The following is a 21,070-nucleotide window of genomic DNA, read 5'->3' as shown; positions in this document are numbered from 1 at the left end:
GAACTCGATCACTGTGCTATCCCTATCTGATTCCTAGCACATATTGTTCGCCATGTATCTTGCAACGATTGAGATCATTCTTATCCAGTCAAAACACTCCGTAGTTTAGTCGTGAATTGAAAATTTAGGGTTAGGTTTCCGCCGAAACCATCTCGGACCCACCGAGTTGTGGAACTCGGTACCACTGATTCGGCTCGGGCCATTGCACATGTAATTTTTGGTCTGACCAAGAATTGCAAATCGGTGTGACCGAGTTCAGGACTTTGTGAAACCTTAGCAGTCTCGGTGCCACCGAACTGTGACTCGGTCTGACCAAGTTCACTAGTTTAGGTTCCAACAGCTGCTTCGGTATCACCGAGTTTACAAATCGGTTGATCCGAAATGCTTTCTGTGGAAAACTAAAACTAAGTTTTTGACTCATTCTCTTGCAAAAACCTCTGCATTTTGTGATGCTCATCCACTCTATCTCATCTATATCTATTCACAGGGTCTGCTGTCAGTGTTTGCAATATGTCTGATCAGAGTGACAGCCAGAATAGGTCAGAGGAGCAGGTTCACCTGAGTGAGGGCACTAGTCCCTCTAGCAGTTCAGATGATGGTAGCAGGAGCATCCCAAGCAACTTACCCAAAGCTGCCACCAGGGCCGGAAAGAAGAAGACCTCTAAATCTGAGGATGAAGACTATGTGGCAGTTGAGGATGAGGCCACTTCCAAGAAGAAAGTGGTTAAGAAGGAATATAGCACTGCTGCTGCCACCAAGCCAGGCATGAAGCAAAAGGTTCCTACAAAGAGAATTCCAATGTCTAAGGCCAGAGCATCTACTCAAGTCCCTTTGGGATCTGAACCCAAAGAGGCTGCTGCAGAAGGGAAGAAGAGGAAGGAGAGGATCAAAAAGACCACTGCTAGAGTGCTTGGGAGATCCTCAATCATGAGAGATTCTGAAGATGAAGAGGAAGAAGAGGTTGCTGCACCAGCACCCAAGGCACAAAAGCTGATGGGTGATGCTATAAAGTCAGGGGCTGCAACATCAAAGCCCAAAGAAGCACCCAAAGCAGCCTCCAAGCCCAAGAGTGCACCTAAGAGGAATACCAGGAGTATACCAGTTGCTGAGAAGAACAAGGCCCCAGTGCCTGAAGTTGCTGCTGATGAAGATGATGAAGGACAAGTCCTGAGGAAGCTCAAACCCAAAATCCTAGATCACAATGATGCTCATCCAGTAGCTGAGAACATGAAGATAAGGAAGGACTCAGGTCTGAGGCTATGGAGAGAGTCAGATCCATATGCCACCAGGAGAAGGACTGCTGTTGATTACAGGTTCCACACAAAGGAACAGCAGGACTTCTATGAGATAGTGTTGCTTGACAAGAAGCCCATAGTGTGTGACATGAGATGGGTCGACTGGGACTACATCAAGGAGAATGAGGATCACTATCTAGGTGTACATGATAGTTTCAGGGCTTGTGGAGTCGATGAGTTTGTGGCTCAGAAGCTCACAAAATGGAATGATGAGCTCATCATGCAGTTCTACTCCACAACTCATTTCTACCCAGATGGAAGGATTGTCTGGATGTCTGAAGGTACGAGGTACCAGTCCACGGTTGCTGAATGGGCGAAGTTGATCGATGCACCAAAAGAGAGTGAAGATGACTTGGATGTCTATGCCAACAGGAAGAAGGATCACAACACAATGGCACACATGTACAAGGAGATCCCAGATGCTGCTCTTGAGACACATAAGCTTGGATCTGTACATTACCTTCTGTCAGGCTTGCCAACCATCAACTGGATCCTCAGGCACACTCTCTTGCCAAAGTCAGGTGATCACAAGATGATCAGAGGCCATGCAATTAACTTGCTTCACATCTTTGATGTCCCATAGAAGTTCAAAGTCATGAGCGTAATAGTTGAAACTATCAAGAGGACAGCTACAGATCAGAAGAGGAGTTGTGGGTATGCCCCACAGATCCAGGAGCTAATCAAATCCAAGATGGGCACTGGTACATATCTGCTGGACAAGGAGCACATGCCTATCTATCCAGACTTCGAGGACAACATTGTGGTTATGAATGAGGATGAACCATCTTCTGTGCACGCACAAGCCAAGAAGGAGAAGGCAAAAGCTGAAATGGCTGCAAGGATGCCAACTACTGAAGAAGCATCTCAGTATCTCCAGAAGAGCAAGCAAGATCAGCTTGGCTACCTGATTGCATCCACTCTGAGGATTGAGAAGGGACTGGCCACCCTGACTCAAAACCAGGAGAGCTTGGAAAGAATCGTGGAGCAAAAATTCTATGACTTGGATGTGAAGGTAACTGAGATTCAGTCTGTTGTGGAGCAACTTCAAGATGATATGCAGGAGAGGAAGGGCAAGACAACCACTGATGCATTTGCCAGAGTGCCTAGAGCTCAGAGGTCTGCTGCAGTGCCTGTTCCAGACACTAGAGCCACTTCATCTGCACCAGCTACAGCTTCAGCGCAACCAGCTCCAGCACCAACTCCTTCAGCTCCATCCACATCAACTGAAGTCTTCATCCATGGAGCCATCTCTTCGCCACCACCTGAAGACCAAGCTTGAGAGACGTTTTAGTGCTATGCATTTTCTATGAACTTTTTGGTAACTTGTTGCCAAAGGGGGAGAAACATGTATAGATCATAGGCTTCGAGAGAGAGCATTGCTTTTTATTCTCTCTGGCTTTGGTGGTTGAACTTTGTTTACTTTTGATTGCTTGAGATACTATGCTATTATCTGTGAGACATTGATGATCATGTGGTTGATCATAAGCTACACTTATGCTTGTTAGATGATATTATCTTACTTATCCTTATATGATCATTCACTTTGCTTGGTCATGAGTGCATGTATTCAATCTTTATTATTTTGAGTGCTCCACATAGATGTATGTGACATGGAAGAGTAATCCATGATCCTAACTCATTGTGCATTTGCAGTCCAAAGCAAATCTTAAGATATGCACAAATTTAGGGGGAGCTCTTGCTTTTCACATACTTCTCAAAGCGACAATATCTTTCACTCTTATTATCATATGTCGAAGCTTTGATCTATATGTTGTCATCAATTGCCAAAAAGGGGGAGATTGAAAGTGCAACTATCCCTGGGTGGTTTTGGTAATTCCTAACAACATATAGCTCATTGAGCTAACATTATTCCAAGATTAATATTTCAGGAAAAGCTCAATGAATGGCATGGCATGGATGAGGAAAGTGGATCCCTCAAAATTCTAAGGACAAAAAGTCTGGCTCAAGCTTGAAGCTCAAGACTCTACATTTTATATTTTAGTGATCCAAGATCACATTGAGTCTATAGGAAAAGCCAATACTATCAAGGAGGGATGAGGTGTTGCTTAATGGATTGCTTGCTCAAAATGCTTAGTGATATGCTCCAAAATCCTCAACTACCTTCCCACATCCACATATGACCTAAACCAAAAGTCAAACTCGGCCCCACCGATTCTTTCTATCCGGCGCCACCGAGTTTCAAATGTCATAGCCACTGCCACAAACCCTAGGAAAATCGGTCTCACCGATAGGGATCTCGGTCTCACCGAGATGGGATTGTAATCTCTCTATTTCCCTTCATAATGTTTTGGTCTTACCGAGATGAGCGATCGGTCCCACCGAGATTGCAATGTAAACTCTCTGTTTCCCTTTTGTAACATTTCGGTCTCACCGAGATGAGGGAATCGGTCCCACCGAGTTTACCTGACCAACTCTCTGGTTAGCTTATTACCAAAATCGGTCCCACCGAGTTTGTGTAATCGGTCACACCGAAATTACGTTATGCCCTAACCCTAACCATATCGGTCCTACCGAGTTGCATCTCAATCCCACCGAAAATCCTAACGGTCACTAGGTTTGCTGAATCGGTCCGACCGAGTTTAACCATTCGGTCCCATCGAGTTTGGCAAATTGTGTGTAACGGTTAGATTTTGTGTGGAGGATATATATACCCCTCCACCCACTCTTCATTCGTGGAGAGAGCCATCAGAACATACCTACACTTCCAATACACATTTTCTGAGAGAGAACCACCTACACATGTGTTGAGGTCAAGATATTCCATTCCAACCATATGAATCTTGATCTCTAGCCTTCCCCAAGTTGCTTTCCACTCAAATCTTCTTTCCACCAAATCCAAATCCTGTGAGAGAGAGTTGAGTGTTGGGGAGACTATCATTTGAAGCACAAGAGCAAGGAGTTCATCATCAACACACCATTTGTTACTTCTTGGAGAGTGGTGTCTCCTAGATTGGCTAGGTGTCACTTGGGAGCCTCCGACAAGATTGTGGAGTTGAACCAAGGAGTTTGTAAGGGCAAGGAGATCGCCTACTTCGTGAAGATCTACCGCTAGTGAGGCAAGTCCTTCGTGGGCGACGGCCATGATGGAATAGACAAGGTTGCTTCTTCGTGGACCCTTCGTGGGTGGAGCCCTTCGTGGACTCGCTCAACCGTTACCCTCCGTGGGTTGAAGTCTCCATCAACGTGGATGTACGATAGCACCACCTATCGGAACCACGACAAAAACATCCGTGTCTCCAATTGCGTTTGAATCCTCCAAACCCTTCCCTTTACATTCTTGCCAGTTGCATGCTTTACTTTCCGCTGCTCATATACTCTTTTGCATGCTTGCTTGAATTGTGTGGAGATTGCTTGACTTGTGCTAAGATAGCTAAAATCTGCCAAGAACTAAAATTGGGAAAAGCCTAGATTTTTATTTGGTCAAGTAGTCTAATCACCCCCCCTCTAGACATACTTTCGATCCTACAGGTTCCAAGATTGATATCATCATCATCGCACACTCCCTATACTTTCGAGATTAGTGTTGAACCTAAATAAATGTTATTTGGTGTTTGCGTTAAGCATGAATATGATTTGATCATGTTTGTTGCAATTCAGTTATTCATTTAAAGTCAAAGAATAATTGTTGTTCTGTTTACATGAATAAAACCTTCATTGTTCATACACCCAAGGTGAATGGTTTATTGAATCTCGATCGTAGTGATACACATATTCATAATATTGATGCCAAAAGATGCAAAGTTAATAATGATACCGCAACTTATTTGTGGCACTGCCGTTTAGGTCATATTGGTGTAAAGCGCATGAAGAAAATCCATGCTAATGGGCTTTTGGAATCACTTGATTATGAATCAGTTGATGCTTGCGAACCATGCCTCATGGGCAAGATGACTAAGACTCCATTCTCCGGAACAATGGAGTGAGCAACAGACTTGTTGGAAATAATACATACTGATGTATGCAATCCGATGAGTGTTGAGGCTCACGGCAGGTATCGTTATTTTCTGACCTTCACAGATGATTTGAGTAAGATATGGGTATATCTTCTTGATGAAACATGAATCTGAAACATTTTAAAAAGTTCAAATAATTTCAGAGTGAAGTGGAAAATCATCGTCACAAGAAAATAAAGTTTCTACAATCTGATCATGGAGGAGAATATTTGAGTTACGAGTTTGGTCTTCATTTGAAACAAAGCGGAATAGTTTCGCAACTCACGCCACCTGGAACACCACAGCATAATGGTGTGTCCGAACATCGTAAGCGTACTTTATTAGATATGGTGCAATCTATGATGTTTCTTACTAATTTACCACTATCGTTTTGGGGTTATGCATTAGAGACAGCTGCATTCACATTAAATAGGGCACCATCTAAATCCGTTGAGACGACGCCATATGAACTGTGGTTTGGCAAGAAACCAAAGTAGTCGTTTCTTAAAGTTTGGAGTTGCGATGCTTATGTGAAAAAGTTTCATCTTGATAAGCTCAAACCCAAATTGGAGAAATGTGTCTTCATAGGATACCCAAAGGAAACAGTTGGGTACACCTTCTATCACAGATCCGAAGGCAAGACATTCGTTGCTAAGAATGGATCCTTTCTAAAGAAGGAGTTTCACTCGAAAGAAGTGAGTGGAGGAAAGTAGAACTTGATGAGGTAACTGTACCTGCTCCCTTATTGGAAAGTAGGTCATCACAGAAATCTGTTCATGTGATTCCTACACCAATTAGTGAGGAAGCTAATGATGATGATCATGTAACTTCAGATTAAGTTACTACCGAACCTCGTAGGTCAACCAGAGTGAGATCCGCACCTGAGTGCTACGGTAATCTTGTTATGGATGTCATATTACTTGACCATGACGAACCTACGAACTATGAGGAAGCGATGATGAGCCCAAATTCCGTGAAATGGCTTGAGGCTATGAAATCTAAGATGGGATCCATGTATGAGAACAAAGTATGGCCTTTGATTGACTTGCCCGATGATCGGTGAGTCATTGAGAATAAATGGATCTTCAAGAGGAAGAGGGACGCTGATAGTAGTGTTACTATCTACAAAGCTCGAATTGTCGAAAAAGATTTTTCGACAAGATCAAGGTGTTGACTACGATGAGATTTTCTCACTCGTATCAATGCTTAAGTCTGTCCAAATTATATTAGCAATTGCCGCATTTTATGAAATCTGGCAAATGGATAACAAAAGTGCATTCCTTATTGGATTTAAGAAGAGTTGTATATGATGCAACCAGAAGTTTTTGTCGATCCTAAAGGTGCTAATAAAGTGAGCAAGCTCCAGCGATCCATCTATGGACTGGTGCAAGCATCTCGGAGTTGGAATATATGCTTTGATAAAGTGATCAAAGCATATGGTTTTATATAGACTTGCGGAGAAGTTTGTATTTACAAGAAAGTGAGTGGGAGCACTACAGAATTTCTGATAAGTATATGTGAATGACATATTGCTGATCAAAAAAATGTAGAATTTTCTGGAAAGCATAAAGGAATGTTTGAAAGGAGTTTTTCAAAGAAAGACCTCGGTGAAGCTACTTACATATTAAGCATCAAGATCTATAGAGATAGATCAAGACGCTTGATATATTTTCAGTGAGTACATACCTTGAAAAGATTTTGAAGTAGTTCAAAATGGAATAGTCAAAGAAGGAGTAGATCACTGGACAGCGGTCAAAAATATCCTTAGTGGAATAAGGAAATGTTTCTCGGTTATGGAGGTGACAAAGAGTTCGTAGGGTCCGCACGCTTAAAGTTCTCGAACCCGTAGGGTCCGCACGCTTAAAGTTCTCGGTCATTCCCTATGTCTCGGTCATGTCTACATAGTTCTCGAACCCGTAGGGTCCGCACGCTTAAAGTTCTGCCACGATCGGTATTATGAGTTTATGTGATTTGATGTACCAAAGGTAGTTCAGAGTCCCGGATGAGATCGGGGACATGACGAGGAGTCTCGGAATGGTCGATATGTAAAGATTGATATATTGGACGACTATATTCGGACATCGGAAAGGTTCCGAGTGATTCGGGTATTTTTTGGAGTACCGGGGAGTTACGGGAATATAGGGAAGAAGTATTGGGCCTCATGGGCCAAGTGGTGGAAGAGAGGAGGCAGAGCGCGCGGCCCCCCTAGCCCAAACTGAATTGGACTAGGGGGTCGGCCCCCCTTTCCTCCTTTCCTCCCTCTCCTTCCTTCTCCCCTTCCCCCTTCCTTTCCTCCTCCTAGTAGGAGTAGGAAAGGGGAGTCATACTCCTACTAGGAGGAGGACTCCTCCTCCTGGCGCGCCCTAGGAGGGCCGGCCGGCCTCCCCCTTGCTCCTTTATATACAGGGGGGAGGGGGCACCCTAGAATACAACAATTGATATGTTGATCTCTTAGTCGTGTGCGGTGCCCCCCTCCACCATAATCCACCTCGGTCATACTGTAGCGGTGCTTAGGCGAAGCCCTGCGACAGTAGCAACATCATCACCGTCATCACGCTGTCGTGCTGACGAAACTCTCCGTGAAGCTCTGCTGGATCGTGAGTTCGCGGGACGTCACCGAGCTGAACGTGTGCTGAACGCGGAGTTGCCGTACGTTCGTTACTGAGGATCGGTCGATCGTGAAGACGTACGACTACATCAACCGCGTTGTCATAACGCTTCTGCTTAACGGTCTACGAGGGTACGTGGACGACTCTCCCCTCTCGTTGCTATGCATCACCATGATCTTGCGTGTGTGTAGGAAATTTTTTGAAATTACTATGTTCCCCAACAATTAGTTCACTACAGGATGGTACTGATTATTATACCTTGCCTTTTTTATTCCTTTGCCCCATTTCCAATATAGAGAAGATATTTATGCACATCCTTATTTTCATACCTTTCCAAAGTAGTTCACTGATGATTACCTCTCAAACCACCTGTATGGTCAAGAGGCGAGGAAGGTATTCATACAACACCCACGGTACAATATTGAAGTGTTCCTGAAGAGGACAAAGGATGGACAGTCAATCATCCACATGCACTGGCCTAAAGTTACAAAGACCTTCAGCATCAATGAAGGCTCAACATTTGTCTTCTGCTTCAGCAGTTTTCTAGATGAGATACATCTGTCTATGTACCATCTATAATGCTAATTACAAAAGGTTATAGATATTACATGTGAAATTTGATGCTGGTGTAGTTGTGTAATGGGATAGCTGAGTGCTGAAGTTATATGATGTTGTATTCTGATGTATTTCAATTATAAAAATGAAATATATTGTGTGCTTAATATGAAATATCAATTAGATTAATAAATGGATTATTCATAATCGTATAATTAGCCTACTAATTGGGTTTTTCTATTGCAAACGGTTATTGAGAAAACACCATGTGTGATGCATTCAATAAAGCACACAGTTTCTAGGAATAAACCGTGTTGGATCAATGAACAATCACACACGATCTTCTCTTGAAAACTTTTTGCGTTAGGCCACCTTGCGGAAATGCTTACGACATAAAAACTGTGTGTGATGGACAGTCTTTGCCACACAGTTTCTTCTACGTGCCATGTGTGATGCATTCAATAATGCAAACGATAAAATTGTTAATATCGTGTGCAATGGCAACGCTATGACAAACGATTTAAAGGGGAAAATTGTGTGCGGTGTACATGTGAACGGAAACATTTTCCTTGGAGCGACTGTGTGGGATATACATACGAACGGAAACGTATAACAGTGACTGTCTATGTGGGATATACTTGCGACCGGAAACAATTTCGCCTGTATAATTGTATTTTTTTTAGCTCTACTGTACGTATTTCCGTATTTGAGCGCTCGCCGATCGCGCACGAACTCATTTTGCCAGGAGGGCATATCCCCGATGGTTTCTAGGTCGTGTGGGAAGGACCCCCTATCGTCGTCACTCACTAGGTGATGGTTCCAAATGCCGTCGTGGAAAGGGGTTAAAAACCGTTTGTATAGCACCTCGTTGTACTAGTGGCGGGTGGTGCGGGTGGAGACGGAGGAACCGGGGGACTCCATGCGACTCGGGAGGAAGGGAGGTGCGACGGCTAAGGGTGGCGGTGGCGGCTAGGGGTGGCGGCGTGGCTCGGTTAGGGTTAGGGGAAGGGTAGCGGAAGTAGGGAGGGGGAAGGGAGGCGGCGGCTGCGACACGGGCGGCGGCGCGACAGAGTGGGAGACGCGGCGGCAGCGGCGGCGGGGTGTAGCAACGGCGGCGAAGTGCGGCGGCAGCGGTGACGGCGGTATGTTTAGCGTTAGGATCGTAGGTATGATACCATGTTGAGAGAGATTACTTTGGCAATGCAATTCAATGTATTGATCGGTACATAACGCACGTATATATAGATGTACAAAGTAGGCCTCAACCTCAACTATACAAGGACTATAAAGTGGGCCAAAATATACAATATACATGCACAACCATATATTCAACAATTAGGACCCAAAACATCGCTCTTGACATTGCATGCTTCAACCAATTTTAGGCAGTCAGATTCCACAATAAATTTCAAAAGCCTAAGAGATCATATAAAGACCTCTTAAAGTGACATTGTTTCTGCGCATTGAGCATTGATCACATGATCTACTAAGAGCATCTTCAACAGCCGTCCAACGCGTGGCGTGATAAAAACTCATTTGCAGCGCGCGGATCACTTGTTTTAATGCGGCACGGTGCGCTTGCTCCAGCAGCCGCTACAAATTTTAGCGCGCGTGAGCCGCTCCAGCAGCCACTTCAAAAAACTGCGCGTGCTCTCGCACAAATAACATATGCACTCCAAACTAAATATTCAAAAAACATATGCATTGATTAAAAAACAGATACATAGATATTTCATAATGCGTACATAGTTCATCATAGCATAGATAGATAAAAAAACTAGTCCAACATGATAAAAAAAATACGGTACAACTAGATAAAAACTACGGTGCAACTAGAACCTACTCCGAGTCGTCATCATCATTCTCGCTGGTGTTGTCTGAGATATCGAGCCACACGTCATCCCAACGATCATGTCTGAGTCAAAGAACGACTTCCCACCTACGTTAACGAGATCGCACTGCGATAAGGCCATTGCCTTCCACCGACGCCTGTCCGCTCGCTCCGCGCGGCGCCTTGCCGTCCTCTCCGCCCAGAAGGCGTTCTCGTTGGCGACGTCCTCCGGGTGGCTCCGGTGCCACTTCGCTATGGCTCGCTCGTCCTCCTCGGTGATGAGGAGGTGGCGCTGCCGCCGACGGTGTTCCTCACGGTCCTGATCTGTTATAAGACGAGGTGAAGGGGTGAAGACCTGCGCCTTCTCGCGCGTGTAGACGTCATGAGAGTTCATCTGCGCGCGAGGCCTCTTTAGGCGCCACGTCGCCACGTCGTGCGCGCGGGCGGCCTCTTGCGTGGTCTCGAACGTGCCGAGGCCGAGGCGGACGTCGCTGGACCGGATCTCAGCGTAGAAGGCGCCGGAGGGGCGCTCGCGGACGCCGCGGTAGCTTGAAGATCCCCGGCGGCGCGGCGGCATGGTGGCGGGGCGAGGAAGCGACAAAGGAAGCGGGGAGAGCGTGCGTGGCAGTGTGGATAGCGGTGGGAGGCCGTCTGGCGAGCGCCGCAATTTATAGGCGCGCCAGAAGCGGTGTGCCAAATCTAGCGCGCGACCGCCCGCTTTCTCCCGCGTGCGCTAGTTTCCCGCCTCCGCTGGAGCGCACGAAAACGTCCCCCACGCGCTAAAATGGCAATTTACCCCGCGCGCGCATCTTTTGGTGCCGCTGTTGGATATACTCTAAGTCAGTACGTAGTACCGGCCATAGCTTCTGTGCAATAGTTTATGAGCACCACATCCACTGCACCAGCACCATCCTCAAAGAAAGAGGCGTCGATATTGAGAAGTGCATGGATGAATCCGGATACATATAAACCCACTTTGAAAAACACATTTCTAAATACTAAAAAAGATCTGAAAAAAGTTACACGGTACGTCTTCATGTTCTATGTGCGTGCATAGAATTTTACAGAGAAATAACATTTTTTGTGGCATGTGGAAATAAGACAAAAAATTATGTCACAAAACACTACTTAGAAGCACTGAAATTTGGTTTTTTACGGTGACAAAACAAAAAGACATTTTTCACAAAACTTTGTGCCGCGTACACACATTTGCGAACATGTATGCATGATATTTTCTTTTGATTTTTTTAACATTTTAAAATGTGCTCAAAATGCATTTTTTTGACCAATGGATGCAGATCCCAAAGGTGGCTTCTGCCAAGCACAATCTTTGCTAATTTCAGTAGGGTGAGGAGCATGGTTTGCTGCTATGGATTGTACTCCCTCCGATCCGCTTTAGTCTGCGCATAACTTATTTTGATTTTTTCCTTAATAGTCTGCGCGCGTTGGCAAGTTTCCGAGCATACCCTCCTTTGACCGGAGTAATTAGCATTGCTTTGGCAGCTGCAACGAAATGGCAGCCAATGAATCACGCCATGCAGCGGGCCCGTACTGCGGGTCTGGGAGAGATAAGAGGAGCCACATGGACCGGCCAATCCAATGCATGCAGTAACTGAAAATGTCCAGCGCTTTCCATGCATGCACAAGGGTAAAACAGTCCAAAAAACAACCAGCTGGGCTCTTCTTGGTATCTGGAACGCTACTTATGCGCAGAGAAAAAAGAATCGGAGGGAGTATGACAAACGCAATGTTGTGCTCCGGCTTGACATTCTCCCCTTTAGCTGCTTCCCGACATTCCCGCCAAATATATCAAGCTCCAACTGCAATAGTTTCTTGTAAACCCATGTGACCAAACACTGGTGATTTCCTTGGAGGACTACGAAGGATCTCCTCAAGTACTACTGATCCCGACTGATCAGAACATAAGCCTTCTTGATTATATCCTCAAGCCCCAAAGAAGCCCACACGTGTTTTGCTCTCTGACATGTACGTACTACATATTAGATCCACACTTCTTTTGTTCTTTGACATGTACTACATATTAGATGTCTCATGTCCTCTGGACCGCACACAGGGTATTGGAGAGGAACTTTGATATGCCTATTAAGCACACCATCCATCTCATAATATAAGAGCATTTTTGACCATACAGAAGTATTTAAGATACACATTCCTAAGATACAGAAGTACTCCCTCCGTAAATTAATATAAGAGCATTTAGATCATTACAGAGGAAGTATTTAAGATACACATTCCTAGGATAATGGCTTTGCTCGGGTATGCAAGTTCCATAACCGTTTCCATACTGGATTTATTAAGGGAAACACTTCCCTACAGAAGTCTGGCCAGAAGCATTCGTCAGACCAGTCTGACACCATCGATTGGTTATTTAGGGCATGAGCAATGGTGGCAGCACCTTGGTGCTGCCCCAGCCCATCCACCTAGGCAACTCAAATTATTTTTATTTTTTTCATCCAGCTAGAGAATATAAGCCGATGCCTCAGGGTCGTCATCTCCTTGCTTTCTTTTCTCTCCCTTTCCCATTGTGGTCATTTGCATTCTCTTTTTCCTCTACCTTTCCCTCTCTCTCCTTTCTTTTTCTTCTTTTGCTCATGAAGCACCCGGCTCCCCTGCAAGCTACCGTCCGAGGCTAGGACTGACACCCGAGCCTAGTTGGCATGCGGGGCACCCGGCTGAAGCCACCCGTTGGCCATGCTCTTATCTCACGGCTGAGAGATGCACTCAAATCATACGATAGAAGCCGATACTACCTCCTGAATTTTTGGCCCACCCCCATAATATCTCCTTGATTTAATTGCCTGAAACAACTCTCGACATCTCTCCTGTCGGTCCCGTCTCCCGTAGACGTCGCCTAGCTCGCCATGTCCCGCGCCGCGTCTCTGCTTTCTCCCCCAGCACGAGTTCCTGATACACCCATCTACGACCTTCATTCCACCTCTCGTCGCTGCGTCATCTCGTCCGGCGGCCGCGCGGGAAATGACCCACCACCTGCTCATGTAAACTCCCTTGCCGCCGTGTACTCCACCAGGATCGGGTCTGCTCCACCTGTAGTTTTGGCTTTTGATCCGCCTTGCCGGAGGGCCGTCACGGTTTGGGAAAGAGGCCAGTGAGGATAGGCTCTCACGACACGCAGGGGGTGACTTACCAGGCGATGTTGTATGTCAGCATCATATCATATGCACAGGTAGGTGATGACGGTGAAGCACATGTGAGGTCAGATTGACGCATTTACTTGAATCTGGATTGCACGTATCCTTCATTCATCATGCAATTGAGGAACATAGTTTGTATTGTTCCTTTTTTCATTGGGAGATTTTCATTATTTTACGGAAAAACTAACGCCCACACGTGTGGACGTTTGCACATCGCCCACACGCCTTTATCACCACTCATTTTGCCACGTATGAATAGATGACATCAGCGAAAATCTTTTTAGTTTTCAGCTTAAAATATTTTATCTCTTAATTAAAAAAGCGAATTAAAAATATGTTTTCATCATTAAATCCGTCACAACAAGATCTTCAAAACTAGACCCCATGTTGATATGTTTCGACGAATTTTTTTTTTGCCCAGAAGCTGCCATGATGTTTACACTGTAGTTGCCATAGTGTTTAAACTAAAGTTGTCATGTGGCAATTTTAGTTTGTAGATCATGGCAATTTTAGTATTTTGATGATGGCAATTTCACTACTTTGATCATAAAAATATATTTTTTGTATGAACCATGACAATTCTAAGTGCATATATCATGGCAATTTTAGTTTATGATGCTTGGCAAGTCTAGTTTCTTAATTCCTCATTTATAATATGTCAAAAATTACTTTTAAATGTAAAAGAAAATAACTGAAACATATCATGGCAACTTCAGTGTAAACACCATGGTAATTTATGTGCAATAGACATGGCAACTTTTAACCCTAAAAAAATTCGTCGAAATATATTGATATGAGATCTAGTTTCGAAGATCTCGTCGCGAGGGATTTAATGGTGAAAACGGATCTTCAATCAGATTTTTCGTTTAAGAGAAAACATTTTAAAAACTGAAAATTCAAAAAGATTCTCGCATGCATGCATGCGATGACGTGACAATCTATTTGCATTAGGGACATGTGATGCGTCTTCCTTTCTGTCACACGTGTGGCAGTTATCGACGTCCTTATTTTAAGCATTATAAAGTTCTTCACCCTCGCACTTGGATTTGTTCATCAAATTTTGTTACACCGTCGCATGATCATGTCTTGGATTGCAGGAAGCACAAAAAATGGCAGTAAGATGCAGCACATCTTTCCATAGTCCACGGTGCAAGAGACAAAGGTTTTCGCTTGCAGTTCGTCTCACTGCCGTGGATGATGTCGTGATCCAAGATCACCATGAAAGCAAACTCTCCGCTTAACTGGGACAAATGTTTCACCGTTGTGTAAACATATCCCCATGCAGTTTAAAATATATATTTTTCCCTTTTGATGGAAACAGATATATGTTCGTATGGAAGCAATTCTTTGATATATGAAAAAAATAGTATGTCATAATGATTTGGAAGCAAAGTGTATATCTTTGGAAGCAATTTGCCATTTCTTTTGATGCAAATACCAGACTCAATGGAAGCAAAGTCCTAATTATTTGATGGAAGCAATTTATTTGAGCTGTCAAAAATATCAAATTCTAAATAGATTGAAGCAATGACTGCTAACAATGGAAGCAATATTTTACGGACGACTGAAATACACAAATTCTAACTAGATCGAAGTGATTGCCGGTTGCCATGGAAACACTTTGTACAATCGATCGAAGCAAAAAATTCAACCAGCTGGAAGTAATCTCCCGTTGCCTCGGAAGCAAATTGTATTATTTTAAGAGCAGGTTTTAATGGAAACAAATTTTAATATTGTCGAGACATCTTTTATATGCTACACTCAAAATAATTTTCCAGTTGCTCGAAACTATTTTTGTTTGCGTACACGAGACACAAAAACGATCTAACTAGATCCAAGCATTGGTCAGTTGGCTGACCGAAGCAAACAAATCCTAAGCCGATGGAAGCAAAATTTTCGGCTAACTGAAGCAAACAAATCCTAAACCGATGGAGGCAATATCCATTACCAAACAAAATTTAACCCAATGTAACCAATGTATATTTTCCATGGAAACAATTTGATACGCTGGCCGAAATAAGGATTGGAAACAAATGTATGGAAGCAAATCTCATGCATGGAAAGAATGGCGCCTAATCAATTTGACGTTCCCTAGTTTATAGGAGTCGTTGTTAGGAAACAAATTGATCGCAATTAATGCGGAATCACGCATGCTGCATACAAACTACGCTATCACGCGTGGTGTTGTACTGCTGGATCCGATGATCACCGTGCTTCTCATCTACGGTCAGTGACTAGTCTGATACAACGCAAGGGATCCGTAGTCTGATCCCTAGCGTCTCCCATTTATTAACGAGCTTTCCGGCGCTTCCGTGGTCAACCTAGGAACAAACTGATGCTCCCACTCGACATAATAAGCAGAACGGACCCACTCTTACGCCCCATTTATTTTACAGGTGTAAATTACCGGTCACCTCTTGGTTCCTGCCTGGAATGAAAACGACAGGAGGAGGTCCGTATCCTAAACCAGCCAGAAACGAGCTGAAACGCTAATCCAATCGGGGCCTAAGATTTTGCAGCACTCCAGTAAGATTTACTAGTTAAGAGCAAGATATGCCATGTTTGTGGCACTCCAGTAAGATTTAGTTAGTTAGGGCATGGGACACACAAAATGGAAATAAAAGCTGCCCACATCTGCTGTTACAAGGTCCTAATCAGCAAATATCCAGCAGAGATGGTCCACCGTACAAACAAGTGGATCTTATACTGTCGCCGACCGCTTGGTGCTGGTGCTGGAGCCTTGGGACTTCCATGTCGAAATTCCAGGTTGTTAGCTTCTGGACAGTCCAAGAGGTCACTCAGAGACGCCCCCTTGTCTTCCTTGCAGGTCTCGCTGACTTCTTCCCTATCACCCAAGGACACACGTGATTATTATGCTTACCGAGGGAAAACTATATACGTAGTACTGAGTGGCATGCAAATTTGGCAGGGGAGCTTCTCAACAAACCATCCACAGGAGCGACGCCTGAAATCAACCCATTCTGCACAACAAACGGAATTCAATTAGTCCCCTCATGCCATTAGCAGATAGATCTAAGGGGAAAAAAGGACAAGTTATGCATCCATATCCTACTAAAGATTGAAAATTACATCATACGATAAGCAGCTTCACTGCCCTTCTACATGATAAGTTATGCATTGCTTTATCCAGATCAACTCGCCATTTCAGATTTGTGCCACCAATAATTTGCAGTGCGGAACACTATGAAGGGATGGTGAATGTTCAGATTATGCATGCATTACCCTAATACGTTTGATCAGTCTCTTCCGAGTCCTAGCAATATGATTATATATCGTGGACAGTTCCACCGGAGAGCTTATAGACTGACACTTTCGTTATATGGAAGCCTTTGCAGGAAACTCTTCTTGCATCATTCACTGTTCAGTTTTGGACTTCGGTGCAATGAACAAGACCAAACTAGGATAATTTAAGCACTAACAAATTAGCTAATCATGGGCACAAACACACAATCCTATAAGATATAGCATTGAAATATATTTCTTTACTAACGTTATCATAGACAATCCTACTGCTTCCTGGATCCAATAGGGGTACTACCACTCGACCTGAAAAAAAAAGAAGAATTCCCTTTATCCAAGGACAATTGGTAAATTATTCAAGTAGCAGAATCCAACCGAAGACATTGTACCTGATTTGGTTCTTCTCATTTTGAGACACTCAGGTGTGGAAATAGATAATGACTGGGCCCTAGAACGAGTAAGCCGAGATTTATGCCCCTAAAGTGTTTCAAAGGAACATTGCAATAAGTACAGATACAAATGGGTCAAAATCTTGGCTAGCACAGTTTTTGCCAGTTGAGTCAAGTAACAGAGAGTGGATTAAACATATGGGACGCCAAGACAGGCTATATATATGAGTAAATCTTAAGAATTAAGGAAGAAGGTGGCATCAGTCAATCTTGATCACAGTAAGCGGCATGGCATACTTTTCTGCTATTTCATATAAAGTGAGCACAAAAGATGACTGGGGTAACTACAATTGGTAGAATATTGGTCCGTCTGAACAAAAACTATGCTAAAATCATTACAAGTTTACTCCTGCGTGTTTTCGAAGATAAAAATAAAATCATTACTACTTTGTCCAATAGCCTCATAGCGAAGTGGTGTGATATCGGCTTATTCCTATTTTTTATACTAAAATCTGCTATAAAATTGGCAACTTTACATCAATAGTTTGTGCATTATACGGATGTTAAAGAATGTCCAAGATAATGAACCATCATTCAGTAACAGCTGGATCACATGGCAATTGCAGAAGCTATGGAAGCTAACACATTATAGATATCTTTAACCATCAGCATTTAACAAGTGTTATAAAATTTTATTACAATGTTCTAAATTGTTTAACAACAGAAAAAGGTATGGAGAAAATTTGCATACTTACATATGGAGCTGAAGTTCTGGTCATTGGCGATCTAGTAGGACGCTCCAACACTTGCTTTGCAGATCTTCGCTTCTCTGCTGAACCTACAGTCTGCTTTTCCACGTAAAAGGCTATCAAGTTCACTATGTAAAATGAAGAACACAACTAAGATCACTAGCTTAAATGTGCTAAATATGAACTTGGCATCATAAAAAAAAACTAAATACTGTATGATGCACCTTACCCTGGATGTTAAGGAATTTATTGGATCATATTTGGTTTTACACATCTTATATGTAAGGTACAGATCAATCTATGAAATTCCTTAGTAAGGATAATTAATTACGAATTACTAAGAAAAAAATATGTACTAGCTACATAACATATTTGGACATACAGTAAACAAAATCTGAAGCCACAACATTGAACCTAAAGATGCTCGAATCTGTTTCATCCCAGTAATCAGGTAATGCTACAGAAATAGTGTCATTGCAAATAATTAATCATGAAATGTCACAAAGGGCACAGATTGGAAACATGCTATCATAAGTTTTCTGTGGACTGCAACTATATTAATTGGGTTAGATTTACTAAAGATGCTATATAACATTGACGGTGTATCTAAATGGCTTCAGTTTAAGATGCAGGCATGTAGAATTGAGTCGTTACAATTTCACTCTTGTGACAATTATATGCCCCCGTGATTTTTGTAACACAGCTATGCTTCTCTTGAGTACAAGAATCTCCATTCAGAGCACCCAGCAGTACGTGATAAAGCTAAATCGGGAATGTCCTAATTGGAGGAGACAATAACAATAAAAGGAAAACTAACAGAGGTGGTAGTTGCATATTAACTATTTTAGCAAATAAACTGTTAGAAATACTATAGTAACACAAAACGAAGTTCAAAGACTGATTACTCGATCTAAACTTTTAGCTGTGGGATTTATAACTCACTTTTTCCTGAGATTGCACATCTGAGTGAATTGAAGATGGTGTATCTTCATTTGATACTGCCTTCTGAGTCAATGTGATGTGCTCAGTTGTTTCCAAGCAGTGTTGGTTCTTCAATGAGGCCACTGGAGTACTTTCATAACCTAAATTAAATAATAGTCACTCTCTTAGAAACATCAAGATAAAATGAAATATCCGCAGGAGAAAACTTAACCAGTGTCTTAACAATTTGCTCCTGCACATACTTGAGGGTTCAACACTTTGAGAAGCACCAGGAATCTCTGAGCAGCAATTAGCACTTTCAGGCGGTACTATGGCTAAATGATATTTAGCCAGCAGTTCTACTGAGTTTTCAGCACTGGGGGCATTTCCACCTTCCGAGTCATTGGGCATATTATCAGGGGACATATGATCAGGAGACATGGTGGCATTTTTAGCACTGGTGACATTTCCACCTTCCGAGTCATTGGGCATATTATCAGGGGACATGGTGGTATTTTCAGCACTGGTGGCATTTCCACCTTCCGAGTCATTGGGCATATGATCAGGGAACATAGTGCAAGTCCAATCGGAGTTGAAAAGATGGCTACCAGCATCGTCTTCCCTTGCATCTGGATGCATAGTGTCATTCTGATTTCCTGCCTCTTTGCAAGTTTCATCACCAGTATATGTTTCTGCAGAAGCAAGAGATACATTACACTCAATGTCCACATGATCTCTTTCCTGTGAAATGCTGCTCGCAGTCAAGCCTATTTCCACATTAGCTACAGTTGCGGGTCTGGCATCATCTGAAGCAGCAGAATTTTCCTTGGTTGAAGCATCATTTCCACAGTTGTATTCCTGGAATCTTGAACTCTCTGTGAATGCATCGAGATGGTCGATTGGGAAATTTTTAGTATTATTAAGAAGGTCCTCGATGAACAAGGGTCCAAACTTTTGAATAAAATTGCCTAGCTGGAATTTCTCCAGGTAAAACTGAGCTGAACCCTCTCGTGGATCAATAAAACAGTTTGGGTAAGACCCCATGTGTGAATCCCAAGTCTCCCACCAGGACGGAAATCCAATCATGAATTGTTCGCATATCTGCACGCATGGTTTTTTTTACCAGAGCAGTAGATTAGAATCATGACTAAATGGTCTTTCTGCACATGAATAAGCTTTTTGCTTGAATCTGGGCTGACTTTCCATCATCGTTTATGAACAGAATAGATAAAAGAAGAAACGCAGGAGAGAACGTGCATACCTGCACAGAAAATCCATTTTCACGCATTCGCAATAAGTTAATTGAACCATGAAGGAGCACCACAACCCCACCTTCATCCTGGAGCGTGAGAGGCTCATAACGATGTGCTATGGGTGCAGAAGTGAATGCGTCATTCCTGTCAGAAGCAAGGTCAGTCAGAGTGGGTTCTACTGGCTGGAATCGTAGAATCAGTCCACCAAATTTGGATCGCAAAGTCGTAGAAAGAAAGAACGCATACCTTTCAGTGAAGCCGGAAACCGCGAGCTTCCGCTCCTCCCCTTCCACCATCACCGGCCACCATTCCCACAGCGTGACCTAACCAAGCACCAAATCGAATCAAACTACCACCCGTCTAGGAAGAAAAAAGGAAGAAGATGTGGAAAGGAAAGGGGGAGGGAGGGAGTACGCATGGGTGCTCGACGGGGGATGAGGAGGCGGCGGCGGCGGCGGCGGCCGCCGCCGCCGCAGCAGCAGCAGCAGCGCCAAGGCGGGTGCGCAACGGGGCAGGGGAGAAGGGAGGGCTCAGAGCAGCGGCTGGGGTTGGCGACGGCGGCGCCGCGCCCCGGCGAGATCTTGCCCTCGGCGGAGGGCTGGGGGTCTTTTTTGCCATGTCCGGAGCGGAGTGAGAGTTACACGAAGGAACGAAGGGCGGTGTTGGGGGGAAACGGCGAGACGAGATAGAGAGTACTCATACTAGAGAGACGGGACTGGGCCTTCATCAATTGACACCGAGAAGATGCGCAGGCAGGCTCAATGAAGCATATGGAGTGTGGATATTTTCCCCTGAAAAAGAGTGTGGATATTTTTTCTTTTCTTTTTTTTTACGAATGTTCTTCATCTTTTTCTTTTCTTCGGTTGGACTAATTTACCTTTTTTTTCTTTTCTTCAATTGTCTTTTCACGGTGTATACAATTACACTTGCAAGTCCATCCAGTCGAGCGTAACTTCAGTTGCATGCCCACTGGCTTATGCTAGAATTGTGTCGAATATTTTGTACAATATATGTTATAGCAACTTCAACGCACCGACCCAAATGGATGGTGTTTTTGTCCGCTTTTGACCGTTTGGGTTGG

General features: G+C 43.7%; 1 protein-coding gene and 1 pseudogene across 8 annotated transcripts; both read right to left on the bottom strand.

Moving 5' to 3' along the window:
• Nucleotides 1-10,251: 10,251 nt before the first annotated feature.
• LOC119357888 lies at nt 10,252-10,820 on the bottom strand (annotated as a pseudogene).
• Nucleotides 10,821-15,927: 5,107 nt separating this feature from the next.
• On the bottom strand, nt 15,928-20,717 carry LOC119354887. Of its 8 annotated transcripts, XM_037621643.1 has the most exons (10): nt 20,404-20,714; nt 20,236-20,312; nt 19,998-20,133; nt 19,000-19,837; nt 18,758-18,897; nt 17,822-17,914; nt 17,067-17,154; nt 16,928-16,983; nt 16,364-16,397; nt 16,073-16,261 (listed from the first exon to the last, which is right to left on the bottom strand). In XM_037621643.1, the coding sequence occupies exons 1-10, from the start codon at nt 20,605-20,607 to the stop codon at nt 16,215-16,217; spliced, it is 1,713 nt and encodes a 570-aa protein (XP_037477540.1). In that variant the 5' UTR covers nt 20,608-20,714; the 3' UTR covers nt 16,073-16,214. The 8 variants fall into 8 exon arrangements, with proteins under 8 accessions (XP_037477536.1, XP_037477537.1, XP_037477540.1 ...); XM_037621639.1 differs by lacking the exon at nt 16,928-16,983 and having other exon boundaries at nt 15,928-16,261; nt 20,404-20,715; XM_037621640.1 differs by lacking the exon at nt 16,928-16,983 and having other exon boundaries at nt 15,928-16,261; nt 17,822-17,911; nt 20,404-20,713.
• Between the last annotated feature and the right edge of the window lie 353 nt (nt 20,718-21,070).

The sequence above is a fragment of the Triticum dicoccoides genome, chromosome 2A (genome assembly GCF_002162155.2).
Source record: "Triticum dicoccoides isolate Atlit2015 ecotype Zavitan chromosome 2A, WEW_v2.0, whole genome shotgun sequence".
NCBI lineage: Eukaryota > Viridiplantae > Streptophyta > Magnoliopsida > Poales > Poaceae > Triticum > Triticum dicoccoides.
This window is presented reverse-complemented; position numbering and strand designations above follow the sequence as displayed.

What these genes read in the sequence shown, in the direction of transcription:
- LOC119354887 (XM_037621639.1), bottom strand. Translation starts at nt 20,607, where the DNA reads ATGGCAAAAAAGACCCCCAGCCCTCCGCCGAGGGCAAGATCTCGCCGG. An exon ending in GTTTCCGGCTTCACTGAAAG is followed by an intron (nt 20,134 to 20,235) that starts GTATGCGTTCTT and finishes TGCTTCTGACAG; the next exon opens with GAATGACGCATTCACTTCTG. An exon ending in AGGCGTCGCTCCTGTGGATG is followed by an intron (nt 16,262 to 16,363) that starts GTTTGTTGAGAA and finishes CTTGGGTGATAG; the next exon opens with GGAAGAAGTCAGCGAGACCT.